We start from the raw sequence: 23,156 nt of genomic DNA on the forward strand, positions 1-23,156 counted from the left end.
ACACTATGTTTACAATTGCCTGAAGCACAACTCATTGCTTCATTCTATTCAGGGTTGTGGGGTTCCTGAACATACACAGAATCATTGTGCGCAAAGCAGGAACACACCTTGTTAGATGCCAGTTTTATCAAAGTGCATCATTCACACACTCAAATTTACAGACACTTTGGCAAGGCCAGTCCACCTACCAATGTGTTTTTGGACTGGGGGAGTAAATTCACACAGACCTGGGGAGAACTCCTCAGTAGAGTTAGTTGATACAGTGGAAAAATAAAAAACAATTCTGGGGATGTGGGTTCAAACACTGACTTGCATGTGTTTGTGTGGGTTTCCTCCTAGTGTTCCTCTCACAATCCACAAACCCATGCTGGTAAGTGGGTTGGTAAATGATTCTGGGTAGTCTCCAGACCCTAATGGAAGTGAGTAAAGAGGTGACAGATAATAAATAAATGAAAAAAGCTGCATGTCTCTGGTCCTTTGGTCACTTACCACAAGCTGTTATTTTTAAAAACACCAGAAATACTATTGGCCATGTTGACTAGTTGGGGGATGTACATTTCAGACAACCACTACAGCTTTAAAAAGGACAAAAAGGAAGCACATGTGGTTCATAATCTGTATTATTTTAATGTGATGCCCATTGCCTATTTGGGATGTTCTCTGTACAGTTGACTGTGCTTGTTTAACAGGTTAAGCCATTTTGCAGCAGCTTCCACAAAGAAAACATCTTTCCGGAACACTGGCCTTCCTGAGATAAATAGTGACTTGTTTTGTTAAAACTAAAACTGTAATATAAAATGTAATATAAAAAATGTAATATCCCAGCATAACAACACTGGGCTACATTTAGTGTAGGCTAACTGAACATGCTCAACATTTAACATGAAGATTCCACCTATAGTTAGTAAGTTTGATTTTATCAAATACCAAGTCATATCAAGAAACACAAGAACATTCACAGGTTATTCGGCTCTCTTCTTTCTGTAGATTAATAGCATATTCTCAGGCCATATCATTTCAGGAAGTTTATTTATTCTGTATATTTAAATATAGCTCCTGCTGATATTGCAGTTTATGTAAGGTGATAGCTGAAGGGGAAGCCATATATTGCAATGGTCATACACTGATAGATAATAAGCATTTGCTTGCATTAATATGTTTGGCCGTGGTAAATTTTGTGTATAGATATGTATAGGAGGGAAAGTGTTCCATTACCATCTGAATATTCTTGGGACCAGAAATGAGCTCTGTTTGTCTACTTTTATTCATGAGATTGAAGTGTGTGTTGGTTTGAGGATGTATGAGCATGTGTGTGTCTGGCCGGGACTGGCCGCTACCCCAGGCCTCTTGTAGCTAATGCAATATTAATAAGATGTATTCATTAGAGGGCTCTGGCAGAGCCACAGACTTTAATGGTGCTTTAAAGTTTCATCAGCCAAGAGGGAGACACTGAGAGAGAGAAATAGAGAGTGTGAGTGAGAGAGATGCATAAGGGGAGCGTCAGAGAGCCCAGATTAATTACTGAGGAAAAGGCAGTAAGAGAGAGATCTGATGAAATGGACAGAAGTGAATGAAGGAAGATAAAAATGGCCCGAAGAGTCAACGAGAAGAAAATGAGATAATTGGGCAGAGTGGGGGATTATGATGAGTGAAAGCAGAAAAATGAGTTGAGGCAGAGAGAGAAAGAGAGAGTGGGATGACAAGAGTCAAAATTTGTTGAGCTTTTTGAAACCCAGTTTCCTACACAGGTGTAAGAAATTGTATGGCTGTATTGATGGATGTCCGTAGCTGGTCAATATAAGCAGAGAAAGCTAGATCATCTGACCAGGGCAAAAGCAATTAATCTGATACAGTCCTGTAACAAAAATATGTTGAAATATTACATGCTAGTCTCATGTGTGATATGCTGGTAATATGCTATGCATCTACAATAACGTGCTTCAATTACATAATTACAGATTTTTTTGTCAATGCCTTGAAATATTAATATCCAAAAATATTGGTATTGTGCAGTTTGTTTATGACAGGCTAGAACAAGCCAAAAATAAAAAATGCAAACACTTAACAAACATAAATAGTTGCAGTGTTCATTTCAGTTTAAATACTATGAAGTAGGAAGGCGGCACGGTGGTGCAGCAGGTAGTGTCGCAGTCACACAGCTCCAGGGACCTGGAGGTTGTGTGTTCGATTCCCGCTCCAGGTGACTGTCTGTGAGGAGTTGGTGTGTTCTCCCTGTGTCCACGTGGGTTTCCTCCCACAGTCCAAAAACACACGTGGATTGGTGACTCAAAAGTGGTAGGTGTGAGTGTGTGTGTGTGTGTGTTGCCCTGTGAAGGACTGGCGCCCCCTCAAGGGTTTAGTCCCGCCTTGCGCCCAAAGATTCCAGGTAGGCTCTGGACACAATGCGACCCTGAACTGGATAAGTGGTTACAGATAATGAATGAACTATGAAGTAGGGCTGTGCCATATCATATTTTTTGCAGTAACATTGATATTAGTGATTTTTACGTAAGAATGTAACGTAATGACGCACCCATAATACGGAATACATTCTTAATATAGTCTTATATATAATACATGGTATTATATTAGAAATGAAAGAAGCCTTTAATATTAGTAATATATATTAAATATATGTCTTCCAGGTGTAGACCGTAGTGTTAATCATTACATTTTAAGATGAATAAATGTTTTAAGAGTGGGTTTAGGGTTAGAATTAAGCTAGTAGTGCATATGAAAAAAGTAGTGCATATGAAAAATGGTAAATCCCCACAAATCACAGATACAAGGTTGTGTGTGTGTGTGTGTGTGTGTGTGTGTGTGTGTGTGTGTGTGCGTGTGCCATGTTAAATGTGTGTGCCATTTAACAGCATTGTTAAAAGCTTGTTGTTGGCACTATTGGGGAAAAAAATGAAGGAACATTTATGAAGGAAGATTAAAGGGTTATCCCACATACAAACACAGCAAGCAGTATGGCAGCAGAATGAGGGCTCGGTGAAAATTCAGTATTTTATAGGCTTTTATTATTTTAGTGACCTTTTAAACTGCTTTACTTTGGTTTTTTTAGACTGTGTGCATGTGGGTGTGTGTGCGTGTGTGTGTGTGTATGTGTGTGTGCTCATGTGTGTCTCTGTGGTTGAGCTGGAAATAAGCTGATATCCTGTGTGGGTGTAAGAAGCATGAAGTTAACCACACACACCATATATTTTGTCGTTTTACTCTTAATGTATGTGCATTGTAGTAAACCGATATTATTTTTATTATAACGTCTGATACAAAATGTTGTGCAACAAAACATCCAACTAAATCAACTAAGGTCTGCAACATAATCATAGTCTTAATTTTTATTAGTTCAAGATAATACCAAAATATATTTAGAAAAATTAATGGAAGTATTATGAGCAAGAATGTATTTAGCTGTGTAGAGAAGGAGGAATAAACATGAGGAGAAGTTGATAAAAGGGTGGTTATAGGTCCTAAAAATAAATGATAACGTTTAGAGGAACTATTTGTTATGAGAAAGAGTGTGATGCGTCTAGCATGGCCTCACATAGATGGAAACAATCATAAAGTAGAACATTTTTTAAATGAACTGTATGCTTTACAGTAATTCGTTTTTCTGACCTTTATAAACAGTATCGTTAGTACCATATTGAGTAGTAGTTAATTAACTCTGTTCTGTTTAAAATTTCACATGCTGTTTTTTTTTTACGTTTTTACGTTACGTTTTTTTTACAGTTTTGCAGTCATGATCCTCTCTAGGGGATTTTTACATTTAATTTGCTGTGATCTTCTTTGTTATTGTGAACTAAAGTGAAGATGCTGAGCTGTTTTTCAGTTCGTCAGTGACTTTGATGCTGATGATATTGATAGCCTCTCTGAAACTCTTGCCTCACTCTGATGTTTTGAATTACATTCAATAATGGATCAAATACACATCACATAATATTTTGCATTGTAATATTAATTCTAATAACTAATAGTACTATTTTTTCCTGTCATGCAGAGTCTTTAAGAAGTCCAGCCCCAACTGCAAGGTAACACTCTTATGATTTGTGTGTGTGTGTGTGTGTGTGTGTGTGTGTTAGAGAGAAAGAAAGAGAACCTGTGTTTGTGCACACTGTTGGCTCTTCCTTTCTTTCTCTCAGTGGACCTTCTCTTCTTCTATTGCTCTCTCTCTCTCTCTTTCTCTCTCCTCCTTCTCTCCTCCCCTCCCTTCCCCTCTCTTTCTTTCTTTCATCATTTCCTCAGGGTCACTTCTTCCTCCTGCCTCCTGTGCACTCTTGTTTCTGTCATCTACATATTTATATCTTGCTGTGTCAACCATGCTAAATCATTGTAGTTTTTGTCCTTCTTTCCTTCTATTGTGTTTTGTATGCATTCTGGCGCTGTTTTGTCTCCTTTTGACCTCTACTGCCAATCTATCACTACCTTATTTGCTTTAAAATATTTGGTTTCATTGTATGACATTTCATCTTTGATGCTAAGCCCCCTGCTTTGTCAGCTTGCTTGCTTTTAGTACTCTTATTTATCTTTCTCTCTCTCTCTCTCTCTCTCTCTCTCTGTCTGCATCTCTCTGTCTGCCTCTCTCTCACACACACACATTCTCACATTCTTCACCCTGTCTCATGGAGAGTTGTGTATGTGTGGAGGATGTCTTTTGTGATATCACTCGGTCTGGCAGGGTCGTCTACAGGAAGGGCGGGGAGCAACTTGGGGTCAGTTTGGCATGATGCACACTGTTTGGTGAAGTGTGCGTTTGTGTGTGTGTCGGTGTGATGAACAATCCTCAGTGGAGCATTAAACACTTCGATTCACTCTCTAAGCCTGCTTCATTAGCAAGTTCAGGCTTGTGGCATTGTCATCAAACATTTTTTTTTTGTTTTTCACAGCTCACTGTATATCTGGGCAAGAGGGACTTTGTGGATCATCTAGATCACGTGGATCCAGTTGGTAAGTCTAATGAGTTTCCATTGAAAGCATCTCAGGATTTTTGCCATTTCTTAAGATTGTTGATACCGTGTATTCAGCTGTAGCATGAACAGTTGACTTGTAGAGGAAATGAACTGTGATCTCTCAGTTGTCATCTGAATATTTATCATGACAACACTTAATATCTGAAGTCTTAACTACACCAGCATCTGTGAGCTTGATGTTTGTCTTTGCTTCAACAGTCACCAATCAGCTGCTTTAACATTATAAACAAGATCAAGCCTTAACTGTAAACTGGTAAATACAAAAGAAAAACTTTGACCTGAGTGTGACATCTTATTTTTTCTTGAATTCCTTTGTTGGTTTGGGTGAAGGTCAGAAACCTCAGTGGATCATTTTGTTATGTCTTGTGAGTCACAACTGAGTGTAATTTTTCCGCACTTGTAAGTCTGTTCTTTTGAAGTGGTTTTATTATTTTCATGATAGTATGGCAGATCTTTAGTGTTTTTATGTTGATATGTATTTTCTCCAAAACATCTTCATGTCTCTGGTGTCCTCCATTTCCATGACAGCAAGTCTCTGGAGGAAGCAGTTTACTTCAGTTAGGGAGACACAGAATTTACACTGATGATGGAGATTAGCGTGTGTGGGTGTGGGTGTGTATGCTGTTTGTAATGAAGAATTAAGGCCTCAAGTATTCTAATTGTAACCATTTTCAAGTTGCTGTAATTGCTACCTCCTTCATTTAAAGGTTTTTTGTGAAATCTTTATGTGAGAAATTGTAGTGTACTACTGGAATTGGAACTGGGTGTATAAACCTGAACTTTTTCAGTGTCATCGTATCAAGTTTATTTCATATAATGTGAAAAAGTCCCATTACTGCACTGCACAATGTTACATGGAAACAACCAGTGTTCATTTATATAACCTACATTTACACTTAAAATTTCTGCTTTATGGGTGATTTAACGTGTCCAAAATATATCAGATGTGCTCCAGAGAACAGCTGTTATACCCATGGAATTATACCCAGTATTCTGATGCTTGGCTTTGGGCATGATTAAGCCTCTCTTTCATTGGCTTAAGGAGCTACACATGCATGTTAGTGCACCACAAATCACAAAGAGAATCTGGCTGCTTTTGAAAATATCAGACACAATCAACTGTGTTATTTTCCATTGCAGATGAAGGGGACAGTATTAATGTTCCATCAGTAATAAAGGATATCACTATCCATGTAGCTCATTGATCTAATCATAGATATATTCTACATGTGTAACAATATAAACAATTGAATAAACGTGTTTTAAATCAAATCTGCTGTACCAGTGATCAGAATCTGGCACTCTGTTGAGAATAAAATGAGATGTGAGAAAGTGAGGCTTATGCTCTACACACCTTCATGCTTTTTCCTTTATGACCTTCTTCTGAAATTCTTGAGGGTGAATTTTTTGGTTATGAAATTTTTGAATTTTGAAAGGAATCATGACTTTAGAGTAGAGCATTATTGTTATTTGTTCATTTTGACAGGGCTTATAGCCATGAATTAGCTGTATATTTGTCTCAGAGATTGCTTATATATATATTAGAACTGCATCATTTGTTTTTGTTTATAAAATGTGAGCATGAGCAAAAATGAAGGTATGATTATGTTAGTGTATGACTGTGTATGTATATGACATGCTAACTTTGTATGTTGTGTACCCATAGATGGTGTTCTTTTGATTGACCCAGAATACCTTAAAGACAGAAAAGGTGGGTGAATAAATAACAAAGCATCTGTTAATTTAAAGGCATCATTTAGATGTCAGTAAGATTTATTGATGCAATATAAAAAGCTTCCTGACTTTAGCTAATAAACTTTGTGCTGTTTTTCACAGTCATATTCAAATGTGCACATACACGTATGTTCTTTTCTCTTCTTGTTCCTGCTGTCTAGTGTTTGTGACCCTGACGTGTGCCTTCCGTTATGGTCGTGAGGACCTGGATGTGCTTGGCTTGTCCTTTAGAAAGGATCTGTACATCTCAACGTTTCAGGCCTTCCCCCCACTGCCAGAGGAGCGCAAACCACTCAGCCGCCTCCAGGAGCGACTGCTCAAGAAACTTGGGCAGCATGCACACCCATTCAACTTCACAGTAATTACAGCTACATTATCTAGTTAATCACTTATTCAGCTCGTGCATAACTGTTATAAAACAGATAGCTCCGGTTCTAAACTCACTAAATAACAGTTCACTATAGCTTGACTATAAACTCACATGGCCACACATATCAGTCTGTAGTGTTGAATTATTTAAAAAACATTGTGTTGTCCATAGAGTAACCTGTGGCCTTTATGTTGCTTAGCAACTATACAGTTAATAAATCTGACACTTTTAATAATACATATGAAATCCTAGTATTGGTATAATATGTCGTATTGTATTTTGTTACCACGTTAACTGTAAAGTGCCAAGTGCTTTAACATACTGTATGCACTGTGTATAACTAGTTATTATGTTATAATAAACCTGCATGTGCTCATTTGTTTTCAGTATTGTAATAACAGTAATGCTATAATACACTATACATGAGGTCCTCGGGTTACTTCAGTCCCGAGTTACGATGTTTCGTGGTTACGACACATCTCCCATTTACTGTATAAAGCATTGTTTTGACTTTAGTGGTTTTGTGTCGTAAACGTCGTAACGCGAACTTCGTGTTTGGTGTGCGCGGCGGAAAAATACAGGGTTACGCGGCTCGGGACCGAGGGGGACGGCGTCACCCCAGTCGCATTATTCCTGTTTCATTTCATTATTAAACGTATTTTATATGTGTTTGATTAATACTGTGTTATGATAGGTGTTAGGTATTAGTGCTTACAGTATGTTATTTACGTACAGTATGTATGTATGTTCCAACTTACACCGAAAATCGGTTTACGTCGCGACGTAGGAACGGATCAACGTCGTAAGTCGAGGACCCCCTGTACATATAGGAAGTGTCATATAGAGAACATCTATGGGAGTAAAAAGTGGATTTTTCAAAGATAAGACGTAATCTTTTGAGAACATTTCTCCTTTAGTAGTACATAAGAGACCCATAACGTAAAGCATTCTTACGGACCTGTCTTTGTATACTCAGTCGTACTGAGATTATGTTTAATTTGTTATTTCTTTTTAGATTCCTCAGAATCTCCCCTGCTCCGTCACTTTACAGCCAGGACCAGAGGACACGGGCAAGGTAAAAACCAAACATACACATGCATATGTGCTTTTGGATCTTGCGTGTTGGTTACCGCTAATATATCCCCAACTTTGGTTCCTCAGGCATGTGGTGTAGACTTTGAGATCAGAGCTTTCTGTGCCAAAACTGTGGAGGAGAAGATTCACAAAAGGTGCCGAGACTTGGCTTTAAGTTCATTCACCCTCTGAACACAGTTTGTCATATTTTTGTTTCAAAATACTTGGAGAGGCTTAGGGATATGTGCTTATTTGTGGGTTATGTTTACTGACCGCCAGGTGAATCCTCATAGCATGTGTCTGTATGTTTATTTTTGTATTATACTGAGAAGGATGCTAAGCTTGTTTATTTGTTTCTGCAGGAACTCTGTGAGGCTGGTCATACGTAAGGTCCAGTATGCTCCAGAGAAGCCAGGCCCACAGCCCATGGTGGAGACCACACGCAGCTTTCTCATGTCTGACCGCTCGCTACACTTGGAGGCCTCACTTGACAAAGAGGTACTAAAGCATGCATACAAAATAAACAACGTGTACAGTTAAAGGCAACATTCACGATTGTAATCAAAAATCAGTTGTTATAAAATCCAGAACCTGTTTCCTCATCATTTTCTAGCTCTATAATCTGTTTGCGTGCTGGAAACCAGTCTAATGGGTTTACGAAGCCCTAGTGTTAGTAAATGAGAAATAACAAAAGTGTCTTGTCCAGTATGCTAGACTTTGTCTTTCTTTGCTCATGGCAGAGAAAAGGCATCTGTCAGTTTTTAGACAAAGGGGAGTACTCCAAACTTTAAAAGCATGAATCAAAATGAGGGTATTGCTCTATTCCTGCTCCGTAGGAATAATGATTTATTCTGGCTGTTTCTAATTACTTAAAGTGGAAATATCTCCAAATTCAGGAGACAGCTATACATGCCTTACCGATAAAAATAAAATTGAATAATAAAGTAAAAAAAGAAACAGTAAATAAACATAGGCGACCACATGACCCTGAGAACATTAACAAGAATATGAATATGGGTTTAATTCAAGTGCTTGTGTGTGTGTGTGTGTGTATATATATATATATATATATATTAAAGTCTCCTGTTCACTCTGTGTTTGGGGTGTGTTTGGGCTGGTATGGCTACCCCCTGTCAGAGCACAAGCACAGAAACTTTCCCTCACGCGTAGGGAGCAGAGTTTGGCACACTGTTTTAACTGACCTTGCACAAGGTGGGTTTTCCTTCACTCAAAATGTATTTTCCTCTCGGGAAATGTTTTCCCGTTTGCGAAGCAGTGTTGGTCACCTGATGTGGGTTTCCTCACAATTTTTTTTTCCACTCGTGAATTTTGAATTAGATCTGACCCCATAGACTAGGCTGCTTCTCTTAAATAAACACAGCCAAGTGCAGAACGGCTCTCACCTTGTGCCCAGTGATTCTGTGTAGGCTCCTGACCCACAGAGACCCTGAACTGGATAAGCGATTACAGACAATAAATGAATAAAAGTGCAAAACTGAAAACGGTCTAGCTTTCCCTCTTTCTGCTCTTTAAACGCTTGAGGTGGTAATGCCTTAAGAATGTTTTCATGACACAAAACATGGATATCATTACTTTGTTGTGGTAAGAAAATGTTATTGTTCCAGTGAAATATTTCCTTGTGAATTTGAGTAATGTGCAAACAATGTGCACATGTATATAAATTTAAATATTTTATAATACTGAACAGTTGGTGCATTTAGTCAGCATTGTGTGAGCAGTGTGACAAAATATTTGTGATAAATATTAAGATCGAGCAATATAGAAAATTGTGATAAAATTTGTGGCCCTATTGCCCAGCTCTATTTTACTCTGTATGCATAGATTAGCTTTCTTAAACTCTCTTTGTTCTTTATTCTTTGTTTCAGCTGTATTACCATGGAGAACCCATCTCTGTTAACGTTCATGTTACCAACAACACCACCAAGACTGTCAAACGGGTCAAAATCTCAGGTAAATATACAAATGGATGATTCATGATGTAGTGATAGATTTAGCCATTATGTGTTCCCACTTTATATCCCATATATATGATCTCATCTTACTCATACTTGCTGCTTTGACCATTTACATAACCCTCTTTTAGTGGTTGTGGTGTTTATTTTACAGCTGTAGTTCTTTCACATTTATGGGTTACGTGGAAATGTGTGGTTAATATTACACTATCTAATGAGTCTGTTTCCACAGAAACATCTGTGCATCAATATGTTATTCTGGTTGATGCTGATTTTAGCGTACTTAAAAATGCATACATTCAAGATAATTATATTTACCTACTACGCCTATTATCAGTGTCAGTGGACATCTCCATGCAGTCAGATGGAATCAGAAGAAAGGGCCATGTCCTTTTTGAACTGTACAGACTATATTTTTTCATTCCTGCTTTTTTTTGTGTGCTGGTTGTTTGCTTGGTTGGTTGGTTGGTGTGAGCATTTGTGTGCATGTGCATTTGTGTATTATATTAGAGACTAACTTTTCATGTCTTTAGTTTCCAGTTAAATAGACATTGCATATTGTTTTTCTTTTTTTCAGGAGACATTCTGTGGCGATTAGATATTTACAGTGTGTTATGAGTTAAATCAATGTCACTCGAACCTGAACTTGAAATTAGGATGCTTGACAAAAAGTCTGTGTAATTTTGAGTTATTTAAATGTTTAACTGTAAAATTTCAGATTTTAAAAATCCGGAAAAATAAAGTAAAAAAAAAATAAATAAAAGGTGTGTAAAATTTCAGTGATAAGATAACAGAAAAACATCTGTGCTAGTTGGGAAGAGCAGCCAAGCTTAGACCTAATTAAACTATTCAGGTACTCTGTGCTGCGATGAATATGAGTTTTCAATGTGTGTATGATGTGCTGTAATGAGTGTTGTGACCGCTGTTTTTTAATTAGGTTTTAAGGTTTTAAAAAACAGGAAAAAACTGTTTGTTCATCAAGTTTTCATAAGGAAATATACCTATTTTTACCTTATTTGAACTCTGGATCTTTAACTGGTTCAATTAAGGATTTTTAACCTTGGTTCTCTCCAGGAAGCGGGTCAGAGTTTACACCAGATTTGATGGGAAACAAGGCAGCGTTATTCGGAGCTGCTCTCAGTCTAAATCAGGACAGAACCAACCCAGAGTTAACTATTGTTTACAGCGGGTTCAGATCATATATAAAACACTAAACAATGCCAGGTTCTCTGTGTTTAAGTTAACACTGAGTTTTGGAGTATGACAGCCATCCTGAGCTGGTGCACAAGAGTAGCGGAGAAAAAAATAAAATCATTTACAGAAACCACACATGTGGCCTTTTTATTGCGACTTTCTTTTGTTTACAAATCAGAAACAGGACAACATCCTAACTCTTTGGGACGTTATTACACTTTTCGTTGCTGGAATACATGTGTATATATTTTGTATTGTATGTAATACCAGAAGAGCTTTGGTCTGAGTGCCATTATCATGCTGAAGGATGGCACACCTGGAATGTCTCCCAGCCAATCACATTGTGGGGTCAGAACAAACTCCATCCATCCATCCATTATCTGTAACCGCTTATCCAATTTAGGGTCGCGGGGGGTCCAGAGCCTACCTGGAATCATTGGGCGCAAGGCGGGAATACACCCTGGAGGGGACGCCAGTCCTTCACAGGGCAACACAGACACACACACATTCACTCACACACTCACACCTACGGACACTTTCGAGTCGCCAATCCACCTGCAACATGTGTTTTTGGACTGTGGGAGGAAACCGGAGCACCCGGAGGAAACCCACGCGGACACGGGGAGAACACACCAACTCCTCACAGACAGTCACCCGGAGCTGGGATCGAACCGACAACCTCCAGGCCCCTGGAGCTGTATGACTGCGACACCACCTGCTGCGCCACCGTGCCGCCCTCTCAGAACAAACTGGTATAAAAAGATTAAATCATGCACCCATCAGAATATATCACACTAGTCACAACACAGTGTACAAATGCCCATCACAGCACTCAACACACTGCAAACACACTCATCACAAGACAGTGCTGAGTATTCTGGATGTTTTCATTAATTCCACAACCTGAATTTCCATTTCTATCATTTGTTTTCCTGAAATATTTGTATCTGAATTAGTTTTATCTGAAATTTTGGTTACCAGACTTTGTAAAACTGGAATTTCAAGACCTGAATTTGAAATATCGAAAAATTTCAGTTACAATTTTCTTTTTTTTTTTTAAGTATTATGATTTCTGGTTCAGGTTCTAGTGACACTGATTTAACTACATAGATAGTACATTATCTATATTTGTAACAGAAGAAAATCAACTAAGCTTTGCAAGGGCCAAAATGGTTAGCATTACATAAATATCTTTTGAAGCCTGCATTTTTGAGAAATGTAGGAGACAATATAGCACCCGTCAATCCAAAAAACACATGAGAAAAGAAAATAAAGGGGAAGAGAATTTGCAAATTATAGTAGCTGCTTGTGTTCACAAATAAATGTACTAGCCCCAGAGCCCAGACCCTAACAACACTGAATGTGTACAGGATGGATTGTGCGTCCATTCTTTTAAAAACAAATTATTTTTTATTATTATTGTTATTATTTTTTTATTTGGTTGTTGAGAGTGTTGTGTAATTTTCCAGAAATCATTGATTTTTTGGCTTTTGCTGAAAAGTGAATGGCTGTTGGAAATGAAAAAAGATGGTCACTGTCCTGTGTGTGTGTGTGTGTGTGAATATTTTTACAGGAAAGTTTGTGTTCATATGTATGTAACTGCTTTTCTCCAGCCCTAACCCTGCTGTGTGTCCCTGCTCTCTCCCCACAGTGCGACAGTATGCTGATATCTGTCTGTTCAGTACTGCACAGTACAAATGTCCTGTGGCTCAGGTTGAGGCCGAGTGAGTACCCCTCCACCTCTCTCCATCCTTCTTTTCCTCTCTCATCCCTCTTTTCTTCCCTCTTCTCTCCACCTGACTGTTTTTTCCAGACCTCTTACTGCCCTCTCATTCTGAACGAATGAGCCCTTCACCTTTTATGCTCCATTCTTTGTTTTTTAATACTCTTCAGTCTGTTCTTCAGCTTCTCTCTCTCTCTCTCTCTCTCTCTCAATCTATCTCTCAATCTATCTCTATGTGTTCTTGCGAAAAAACATTAGGTGGATGTGGCATTCATATACACACCACACAATGTTGTTTATCTGCAGTGCTATCGATTAGCATGTAGTGGTCTAGATAAGAGATTGTGAGGTGCATCACACAGGTTTATGCTGTCCCTTTGTGTTTTCTGCATTTGCTGTTATTCCTTTTATGTATTTTGCTTTTTTTTTATCCCACAAAAGCTGTGAGAGCCAACCAGTGCTGTGAGCAAAACATCAAAGTTATTGCTTTTAGCAGCTGTCTTCTGCCACTCTTGACTCTGTAGCTGTACAATCTTTTTTATCAACAGCCTCCCCAATTGAGCAGTTATGATCTTTTTCACCTTGCTGTGACATCACAACAGACTTTACCTACAAGCCAGCTGCCCTCAGTGAACTACTCCCTCCTCCCAGTGATTGGCTGTGTCTTTAGTGATGTCATTAAGGGCTGTTTTCTCCCAGTGCTGCAGGTGACATACGTGGTTCTGCACTCCAGCGATACCTACAGCAAGTCTGTGGGTCGGTTGGCCTCAGGGTGAGTATGGCCAAGAGGCTGACCAGGACCCTAATTTTTGACCCTGAGCAACCCTACTGGCTCCTTTGAACATCCCCCTTATGTCATTATGCTTTTTGGACTTATTTCCTCATCTCCAGTGACTGCAGAACAGACCATATATTTTGTATTTTATCAAAAGTGAATGACCAATGCAGTGAGATTCTTCTCTACTTTTGTATTACACTTAATCTTTGTGTTTTTTGTATTGTGCAATTACGTTAAATCCACAACCTTTATGCTAGAGTGGTATTCAAGCTGCTGGGCTAACAACTATACCCCTATTTCCCCAATTACTATTGATCTTGGTGTGCAGAAATGAATTAATTGTTGCAGTGCCATCAGTATTTGTCATAAGCCACAATTGACACAGGGCCCCAACAAGCAGCTGCTGTCTCTTCACTTTTGTGTATTCCCTATAGAAAATAGTCCTTGATTATTTTTTTTTTCTCAGCTCACCTAGATTTTTCTCTTTGCACTGCTTCTCCTGCGGTATGTTCACTGTTAAACGCTAGCCTCTGAAGAACATCTTTCTCTCATTTAACACCCTGCCCCCTTTGGTTTTCTGTTTGTATGTCCCTTCATATGCTTTCTGGTCTGGTTCTTCTGTTCAGAGAACAATTCTTTTGTATGCATTCATAAAGTACTTTTTATCGTGAAATTCTCACACACACATTGACAATCATCGGTATGCATAAGTTATTTGGTATTTAAGCCAATCTGCCATTGTTTATAGACAGGAATAAATGACTCCAAGCATTTGCTTACATACACTAGAACATTAAACAGCTGTGTTATAACACTAAAGAAGTGCCAGTAGTGTGGAAATGTGACCTCTGTCTAAATTTCTCTTGCTTATCTTCTTCAGTGATCAAGTGTCCCCCAGTTCCACATTCTGTAAAGTGTACACACTCACCCCCACACTGAACAACAACAGAGAGAAGAGGGGTCTGGCTCTAGATGGCAAACTCAAGCATGAGGATACTAATCTGGCCTCCAGCACTATGTGAGCCTGCACCACACAACAAAATGTAACATGCAACACACCAATAACCTTTCCAGGTTCAAGGGGCTAATTTAAGTTTAAAGGCTAATGTTTATTCATTTGTATTTTCATTATCAGCCATTAATATGAATTATTTATAACCCCTATTTGAGTTGGATCAATGTTTATGGGAAAAAGCTGTATTTTAAGTAATTATCATGTTTTTCATCCATTAATACATGTGTAAACTCATACAAATATGCCAGTCAGACCTGCTTTTATTGTGTTTTAAACAATATATGCCAATTTTGAATTTGATGCCCGTAACACCATATAAAAATACAGGGTACAGGGTCTTGTTTATCACTGTGTTATATAACCATGTTTTTTTAATATAAAACTAAGTTAAAGTTTGGGAACTGAGGAGACATATTGCTGTAGTTCATATAAGCTGCTCAACAACTCAAGTCAGAGTCGTGGTATTTTTTTGTTTCAAAAATTTTCATTGTGTCTGAACTATTTTAGCACCTCTCTTTTACTGCAAGACAGTACTGTTGTAGTATATGCAAAATGTGGACTGACATTGTGGCTTCCCTGAAAAATGCAAGGTCTGGATGGGATCATTTAGCATTAATGATACCTACAAAGATGTGCAAGTCATCTATGTGCATTACCATCAGAGAGGCTTTTTGTATTTTCTACTGAGAAACATGACTCTTTAATTGTTTCATGCAGTCTTTCACAGAATAGTGAACCCCTTCTGATATTTACTTCTGAAAGACTCTGAGCTGATCTTTTTAAACCTAGTTATGTCACTGATCTCAGATAAGCAGCACTCTTTTGAATGTTAACATGTTTAATATCTTTTGTTTTAATAGTGTGAAAGAGGGGTCCAACAAAGAGGTTCTGGGCATCCTGGTATCCTATAGAGTCAAGGTTAAACTGGTTGTGTCACGTGGCGGGTGAGCACAAGAGCCGCAAACACGCATTATCAACATTTAACCACTTTTTCATAAATGCCCATGTTTTTCCATGTGTTTTAAACTTAGGAATTAATTTAGTGTTTCCTTTTCTGTCCCTTACCAGTGATGTGTCAGTGGAGCTACCTTTTGTCCTGATGCACCCCAAACCTTCTGAGCAGCCCAGCTCAAGACCACAGTCAGGTATAATTGCTGATGTATTGGAGTGTTTTATAATTATTTTTCGTAAGCGATTTGGAGGTCTTTCGGTACAGTGTTTTTACTCCAGTTTGTGTCAAGCCTCAGCACTTCTTAACAGTGGTAAAATCTCAGTAACAGACAGCTTCTTGTGGCTTATTCCTTTCCTCTACGACAGAGTCCAGGCAGTTACTTAGGGAAAATCAATTTTAAATAGGATTTTAGGAAGTATTTTTCCTCTTGTATCGGGAAATCGCTTCAATTTAATGGCTTCTTAATGAGAAAGACTACAGTTGTTTATTTCTTTTCCTCTACAGTTGTGCCAGAGACAGATGCCCCTGTAGACACCAACCTGATAGAGTTTGAGACAAAGTGAGTTTGCTGTCTTTGGGCATTTGTGCTTGTTGCTGTGTTTGGCAGTGGCTAAAACTGTCCTTAGTTTTATTGACCTTAATATGTCTCTCTCTCTCTCTCTCTCTCTCTCACCCACTCCCAGTAATTTTTCTCAGGACGATGACTTTGTGTTTGAGGACTTTGCGCGGCTAAGGCTGAAAGGAATGAAGGATGATAAGGACGAGGACGACCACTTCTGCTAACCCGTCTCCTCCCCCTCACAGCCGGTCACAAGAGTGTGGGGCTGAAGTTGGACTGGAGGGGCTCCACATGTCAGTACTACTACTCCGCCATCCCACTGGGCCAATGTGACAGAGTGGGACACTCACTGAGTTTTCACACACTCTCTTCTTTTCTCTCTCCTCCCTTTTTTGTCTTTCTTTTGCCCTTCACCTGCTTTCCTGTCCTCTTTGCATCAGTGATGCTGTTGTCTAAAGACCTTTTTTTTTTGGTAAACTACTTTGTTCTAGTGCATGTGTGTTAGACGAGAGAGAACAAAACAGAGTAAGAATGGAAGAGAAAAAGGTGAAGTTTATGGGCCATTCGTGGTCTAGGAAATATTCTTAGACACAGTTTCCATTAATTCAGGGGTGATTTTTTTTTTCTTTTCTCCTACTATTTCCTCATCGGTTTCCCACTGTAAACTGAGTGGGCATTAATAGCTTTGTAATAGTGTTAACATATGTAACATAATTTCAGTGTAGAATAACGATACATACATATAGGGAACTTGAACTGAAGATTATTTTTATTCTTTTGAGAAATCCATTGTAAGACTTATAGGGCACCAACATACGTTTGTCCATCTTTCCTCCATAGTTTTATTTTAAAATTTTGTACACATATCACAAGTAATACGGACGGGTATGACTATTCAGTGCCCTTAATAGATGACATAGAGCACTCAACGGTCAGGGTAAGTGTGGCACTGTTTTCAAAAGTTGGCATAGTCCATTAGACCACATAACATCTGATTTATTTTTTGTCATATGGTTGCGGCAGTTTTGAGATGTGTATAGAATTTTTGTTCTTACTGTGGATTGAGTGGTTCGAGTGACCATAGATGGACGCTGAGGTGTCTGTCTGCAGATGCCATGTTGCTACTGTATATGCTGCGCATCACCATCTGGAAATTCTCTGGTGAAGCTTAATTTAATTCCATTTTTGCCAAAAACTAACAACATATTGTTTATATTGAATGATGATAGTGGAAGTGTTTAAGTTGGAATGCCAGAAATAGAAAAAGAAACTTGCTTTGCTGAAAGAAATTTTAAGGTGTTATTTGTCATAATTTCCAAGAAATTGGCTTACTTCCCTTGATCAGGCTTTTCAGTTAAGCTGCTTTTCAATTTTCCATATTTATTAGTGCCAATCTTCTCTAGTTAATCTCTGCACAGTAGAGAATGCCAGGTTTCGGATATATACAGTTCAACAAACTTGTGCAAGGAACATTTAAAATACTGATTTGCATCAGCATAAATAGCACTTTTATTAATGTTGGGAGCCTGTCTGTCTAAATCATGTCAGTACACATGCAATTGACATGAAATATCGTCTCTACTGCGCCCCCTGGTGTCAAGATGAAATCCTGTACTGCCAGGTTTTCATGGTTTTATGCCTTAGGAACGGTTCTCCCCTTCCATTGTTATTGATTTGCCTTTTATAGTCACTTGAAATTTAAAAGTGTTTAAACCAGAGCTTACTGTGTTATTATCCAAATTATACATTTTCTGTTAATGAAAAATGCCACTGAACATTGACTGGGCTAACTTCACAAAACTGTAGGGTAGAGTCTAGTGCTGCTCATGGTATACTTTGGTATGTAAAATTCATCTTCACTCAAGTTTCCTTATCAAAATTGATTGTCGAGAGTGGGTTATGGGCACTTTTGAAGAACTACTTCTGAATTTACCACTTGTAGTCATTCTGTTATTATATTAATGCAAAGAAATGTAAGAGATATTGCCATAATCTTTGTTTGTTCCTATGATTTATTGTATTCAAAGTTATGAATTATAGTCACGAATGAACTGATCAGAAATCCCATGCAGTTTTCTGATTATGCTGTAATAATTATTATTATTTTAAATATTACAGAACATCTTTTGTCAAAAGTCTGATGGTGTACTTATGTGAAGGCCAGCAACTCAACCCATGTCCTTACGGCACACGTGAAGTAGTGGTTTTACCTTAAGACCAGTTCGGCTGTCTGATGTACTTTATTAATTATCAGCACAACCATCAACGCATAACATCAACAGCAGTCTTGTTTTGTACATAGGAGCACACAAATCTAACCTGCTTTTGAAATATTTTCACAGATGTCAGACACCCATTTGTTCATGTGAATAACCTACACAACACATTATATGAACAATTGATTATCATCAACCAGTTTTGAGGGACGTTTACAGATTGGACGCTGCCGAATAAAGAGAAGGCAAAAAAAATTGAGGATGTTCTGTTCAGACCTCTGAAGTTCCTTACGTATATATCAACAACAGTAATGGGTTCAGATGAGTGACACTGTTATGTAGAACAGTTCATTATGTCACGGGATGCCATCTAGTCAGAGGTGGGTAGAGAAGTGTAAATCTATATTCAAGCAAAAGATGGGCTCAAATATTTCTTAAGCACAGAGTAATTAAAGAACTGCAATGGAACGTCCTAATTAATACATGAATACAGTTTCCCTGGAATTTGGAAAAATTGCTCAGATGTTCTTGAGTAGAATTTAAAGTGCTATGATTTGAAAATACTCAGGAAAGAACCTGTACTAGTGCAAATGAACCTACTCACTACCCACCTCTGTTTTGTGAAACGGTGTCTACATATGTGTACATTTGTTGACTGTCTGCTGTCGAATTTAAAATGCTTTTTTGTTGTTGTTTTTAATAATGTTATAAAATGGCAGGGAGATTATTTTCATTAGATGGTCCAAAATCATCTTTATCCTGTTGTGAGTGCTTTGCTAGAAAGCCAAGCATGCAAAGGCGACTGTAGGCTTTGAGAATGTTGTATTATAGTGATAAAGCACTCTCTCAGATCATATTAATGTACAACTTTGCTTTTGCAATCTGAATGGAGCCTCATGTCTGTGAACCAGTCAAGTGTACACAAGAAATATTATATTGTATATTTCCCTCAGATTCAGTAGGGTCTATCTAAGGAAAATGCACGCTAAAGTTGGTTTATAGGTTATATTGTACCATGTCAGACATTATTATTATTTTTTTTTTTTTGTATTTCAAAGATGATTTTAAGCTACTTCTCACTACTATTAAAATTGATATTAAGAAAATAAACCTACATGCTACCTGGTAATTTAATTCACAATAAAGTAAGATGAAATATATTGATATTATGGATTCCAAGATACTGTATAAGCAATATGTTATTTTAGTCAATAAAACTGAATGAAAATCCACTGAAAAAAAGCAATTTTTTTAATACATGAAAACATTGGAAAATATATGTTGCTTCTTTATTTTGTACTGTTCTAAAAAAAAAAAAATCCCAGTTTGGTGTCAGTGTTTATTTCCTGTGTGTGTGCGAGAGAGAGAGAGAGAGAGGTTGCTTAAACAATCAGAGAAAGTGTTAGAAAGGATAAAAAATTATTAGGCTTTGGTGAGTAAAATAGAAGAGAGAAAAAATGTAGGCCACATCAAAATATACACTTTGCCTTTTGTGCTTCCTCTCAATTCTCAGCTGAGAGCTCCTGCAGAAGTAGGTTAATTTTATCATTAACTTATGACAAGGGGCAAGGGATATGAGGATGGTTTTCCTGACAACAGATATCAGAATACCATTCATTCATTGTCTGTAACCAGAGTGGGTCCTGAGCCTACCCGGAATCACTGGGCGCAAGGTGGGAATACACCCTGGGGGGGGTGGGTCCTTTGCAGGGCGACACACACTCACACATTCACTCACACCTGTGGACAATTTTGAGTCACTAATCCACCTACCAATGTAGAGGGTGTGTCATTTTGAGTTACAGATGAATGGCAAAGGGGTAAATGAAGTAGTGGAGAGAACAAAATGGATCTTTTTGGATCCCTGTTTAACGAATGAAGGTGAAGTTAGTTACATGTAAGCCACTTATGACCCCACAACCCCAGGTCCCTGGAGCTGTGTGGCCATGCCACTCTATCACAATACCAGGCCTATTCATATGCTTCCTACATTGTTAAAGTAGTCTGTTTAAACATATTTAGGAAGGTAGCAGATGTTAAGAGACAAGAATGCATGTAGAACAGAACAAATGCTTATTTTGCAATGAACACCCTAAACATTTTCCCAGTCCCCTTGAATATCACATACATTAGGTCAGATATGTCAGTTCATATATGTTGCTTCTTTATTTTGTACTGTTCTAAAAAAAAAAAAATCCCAGTTTGGTGTCAGTGTTTATTTCCTGTGTGTGTGCGAGAGAGAGAGAGAGAGAGGTTGCTTAAACAATCAGAGAAAGTGTTAGAAAGGATAAAAAATTATTAGGCTTTGGTGAGTAAAATAGAAGAGAGAAAAAATGTAGGCCACATCAAAATATACACTTTGCCTTTTGTGCTTCCTCTCAATTCTCAGCTGAGAGCTCCTGCAGAAGTAGGTTAATTTTATCATTAACTTATGACAAGGGGCAAGGGATATGAGGATGGTTTTCCTGACAACAGATATCAGAATACCATTCATTCATTGTCTGTAACCAGAGTGGGTCCTGAGCCTACCCGGAATCACTGGGCGCAAGGTGGGAATACACCCTGGGGGGGGTGGGTCCTTTGCAGGGCGACACACACTCACACATTCACTCACACCTGTGGACAATTTTGAGTCACTAATCCACCTACCAATGTAGAGGGTGTGTCATTTTGAGTTACAGATGAATGGCAAAGGGGTAAATGAAGTAGTGGAGAGAACAAAATGGATCTTTTTGGATCCCTGTTTAACGAATGAAGGTGAAGTTAGTTACATGTAAGCCACTTATGACCCCACAACCCCAGGTCCCTGGAGCTGTGTGGCCATGCCACTCTATCACAATACCAGGCCTATTCATATGCTTCCTACATTGTTAAAGTAGTCTGTTTAAACATATTTAGGAAGGTAGCAGATGTTAAGAGACAAGAATGCATGTAGAACAGAACAAATGCTTATTTTGCAATGAACACCCTAAACATTTTCCCAGTCCCCTTGAATATCACATACATTAGGTCAGATATGTCAGTTCTTAGTCCTTGGTCCTCTATCACCCTGCGGAGGTCATCTCCAACCCTAATTTAAATTTAAAAAAAAATAACAATTTTATAACGCTCATTGCGACTGATGTTATCGCAAAGCAGCTTCACAGAATTAGTATCAGACCAGATAACAGTGAATCAGAAAGCCCCATGTGAGCATGTAACAGTGGCAAGGAAAAACTCCCTTGAGACTGAAGCAAAAAATCTTTGACCCAAGACCCACAAGGGAGACATATCCTCCTCTGATCAAACTACTGATAGAAATAACAGTATCACCAGTTAAGTCTGTCATTATGCTACAGTTCAATTATATTAGAGTACTGATGCAAGAATGATGGAAGTAATTTTACACTTCTGGTCCAGAAAGCCCATCAGAGGCGTATGAACATTAGTCAGGTTTTATTGGAACTTTAAAAGGAGGTAAATCCCCAGACATTTGGCAGAAACTCTTATACAGTGACAGTTCTAATCAAGATAGAGATGTAAGTGAGCATTGTTTGAGGAGGCTTGCCAAGGACTCTTATTGATACAGCATAGAATGAACACACAACCAAAGCTCTAGTTTTTGCGTAGAAGGCAGTGGCATTAACCATTAATCTACACCAACATCTAAAACTCTCAAAATGCAATTCAGACTGGCTTTAAAGAGATGAGCTAATGTTACAAGACTACTCTAACACTACAGGGGGCAGCATAGAGTTCATTTACACATACAAAACAAATGGTAGGATTTTATACACTGAGAGATCACTGGATTAGGAACACCCACCTTGTATTTACATCTTGTATCATTATCCATTACCAGCTCCACGGACCATACAGGAGCACTTTGTAGCTCTACAATTATGGAATGTAGTCTACTTGTTTCTCTGCTTACTTTTTCACCCTGTTCTTCAATGGTCAGGACCCTCAAAAGTCCACCACAGAGTGGGTATGCTTTGGGTGGTGGATCTTTCTCAGCTCTGCATTGACACAGACATGCCCTAATCCAGGGATCTCTCAGTGTAAGATTTCCTGAAGCATTTTGAGTGAAGAAACACGTTTTACTAGTGAGAGTAAAAGGGGAGGTCCACCCATTTCTGTAAAATTAAATGCTGAAAATTGTGGTCTGAGTTGTCTGATGTGAAATGCTCCATATTAGAGATGTAATCTTTCAGACTTAACAGTCTACAGACTTTTTGAAATCTATTTGTGGCAGAGAAATAAATGCAACCATCGTAAGGAATGTTAATCCCCCTTATTCATCACTATTTTTTATGATCATCATCCTTATCAATACATATAAAATAATTTAGATTAGTTATTGTTTTGGTATGTTAAGAAATACACACATTTAACCACATTTTACGTGGCCGTTTTTTTCATATTTCACCCTAGAACGTTCTGTTCATATGCAGTGAAGGTGGAGATGAGACACAAACACAGGAGGAAGGAAAATGTTCCAAGGTCTGCCTCATCAGTTAAACCTCATCTCTGTTCATCAAAATTATATATTACAATTTTGTATCTCTAAGAAAAATTAAATCCTAATACTTTTAAAGTGGCTTACATGTAAC

The 23,156-nt window shown here is 38.2% G+C and overlaps 1 protein-coding gene across 2 annotated transcripts in view; it reads left to right on the forward strand.

Moving 5' to 3' along the window:
- arrb2b (arrestin, beta 2b) overlaps positions 1 to 19,818 on the forward strand; it is a 47,016-nt gene extending 27,198 nt beyond the window's left edge. Inside the window, exons 2-15 of one of the 2 annotated variants that reach the window (XM_066680774.1) lie at positions 4,007 to 4,037; positions 4,893 to 4,953; positions 6,643 to 6,687; positions 6,872 to 7,068; positions 8,096 to 8,155; positions 8,242 to 8,309; positions 8,517 to 8,652; positions 10,041 to 10,125; positions 12,973 to 13,045; positions 14,703 to 14,840; positions 15,698 to 15,781; positions 15,906 to 15,982; positions 16,294 to 16,348; positions 16,473 to 19,818. In XM_066680774.1, coding sequence (XP_066536871.1) covers positions 4,007 to 4,037; positions 4,893 to 4,953; positions 6,643 to 6,687; positions 6,872 to 7,068; positions 8,096 to 8,155; positions 8,242 to 8,309; positions 8,517 to 8,652; positions 10,041 to 10,125; positions 12,973 to 13,045; positions 14,703 to 14,840; positions 15,698 to 15,781; positions 15,906 to 15,982; positions 16,294 to 16,348; positions 16,473 to 16,572 — 1,210 coding nt within the window. In that variant the 3' untranslated portion in view covers positions 16,573 to 19,818. Of the gene's footprint in view, positions 1 to 4,006; positions 4,038 to 4,892; positions 4,954 to 6,642; positions 6,688 to 6,871; positions 7,069 to 7,660; positions 7,883 to 8,095; positions 8,156 to 8,241; positions 8,310 to 8,516; positions 8,653 to 10,040; positions 10,126 to 12,972; positions 13,046 to 14,702; positions 14,841 to 15,697; positions 15,782 to 15,905; positions 15,983 to 16,293; positions 16,349 to 16,472 lie in introns of those variants that run through there. The other variant, XM_066680775.1, reaches the window with a different exon arrangement.
- Positions 19,819 to 23,156: the final 3,338 nt, after the last annotated feature.

The sequence above is a fragment of the Hoplias malabaricus genome, chromosome 9, assembly GCF_029633855.1.
Source record: "Hoplias malabaricus isolate fHopMal1 chromosome 9, fHopMal1.hap1, whole genome shotgun sequence".
NCBI lineage: Eukaryota > Metazoa > Chordata > Actinopteri > Characiformes > Erythrinidae > Hoplias > Hoplias malabaricus.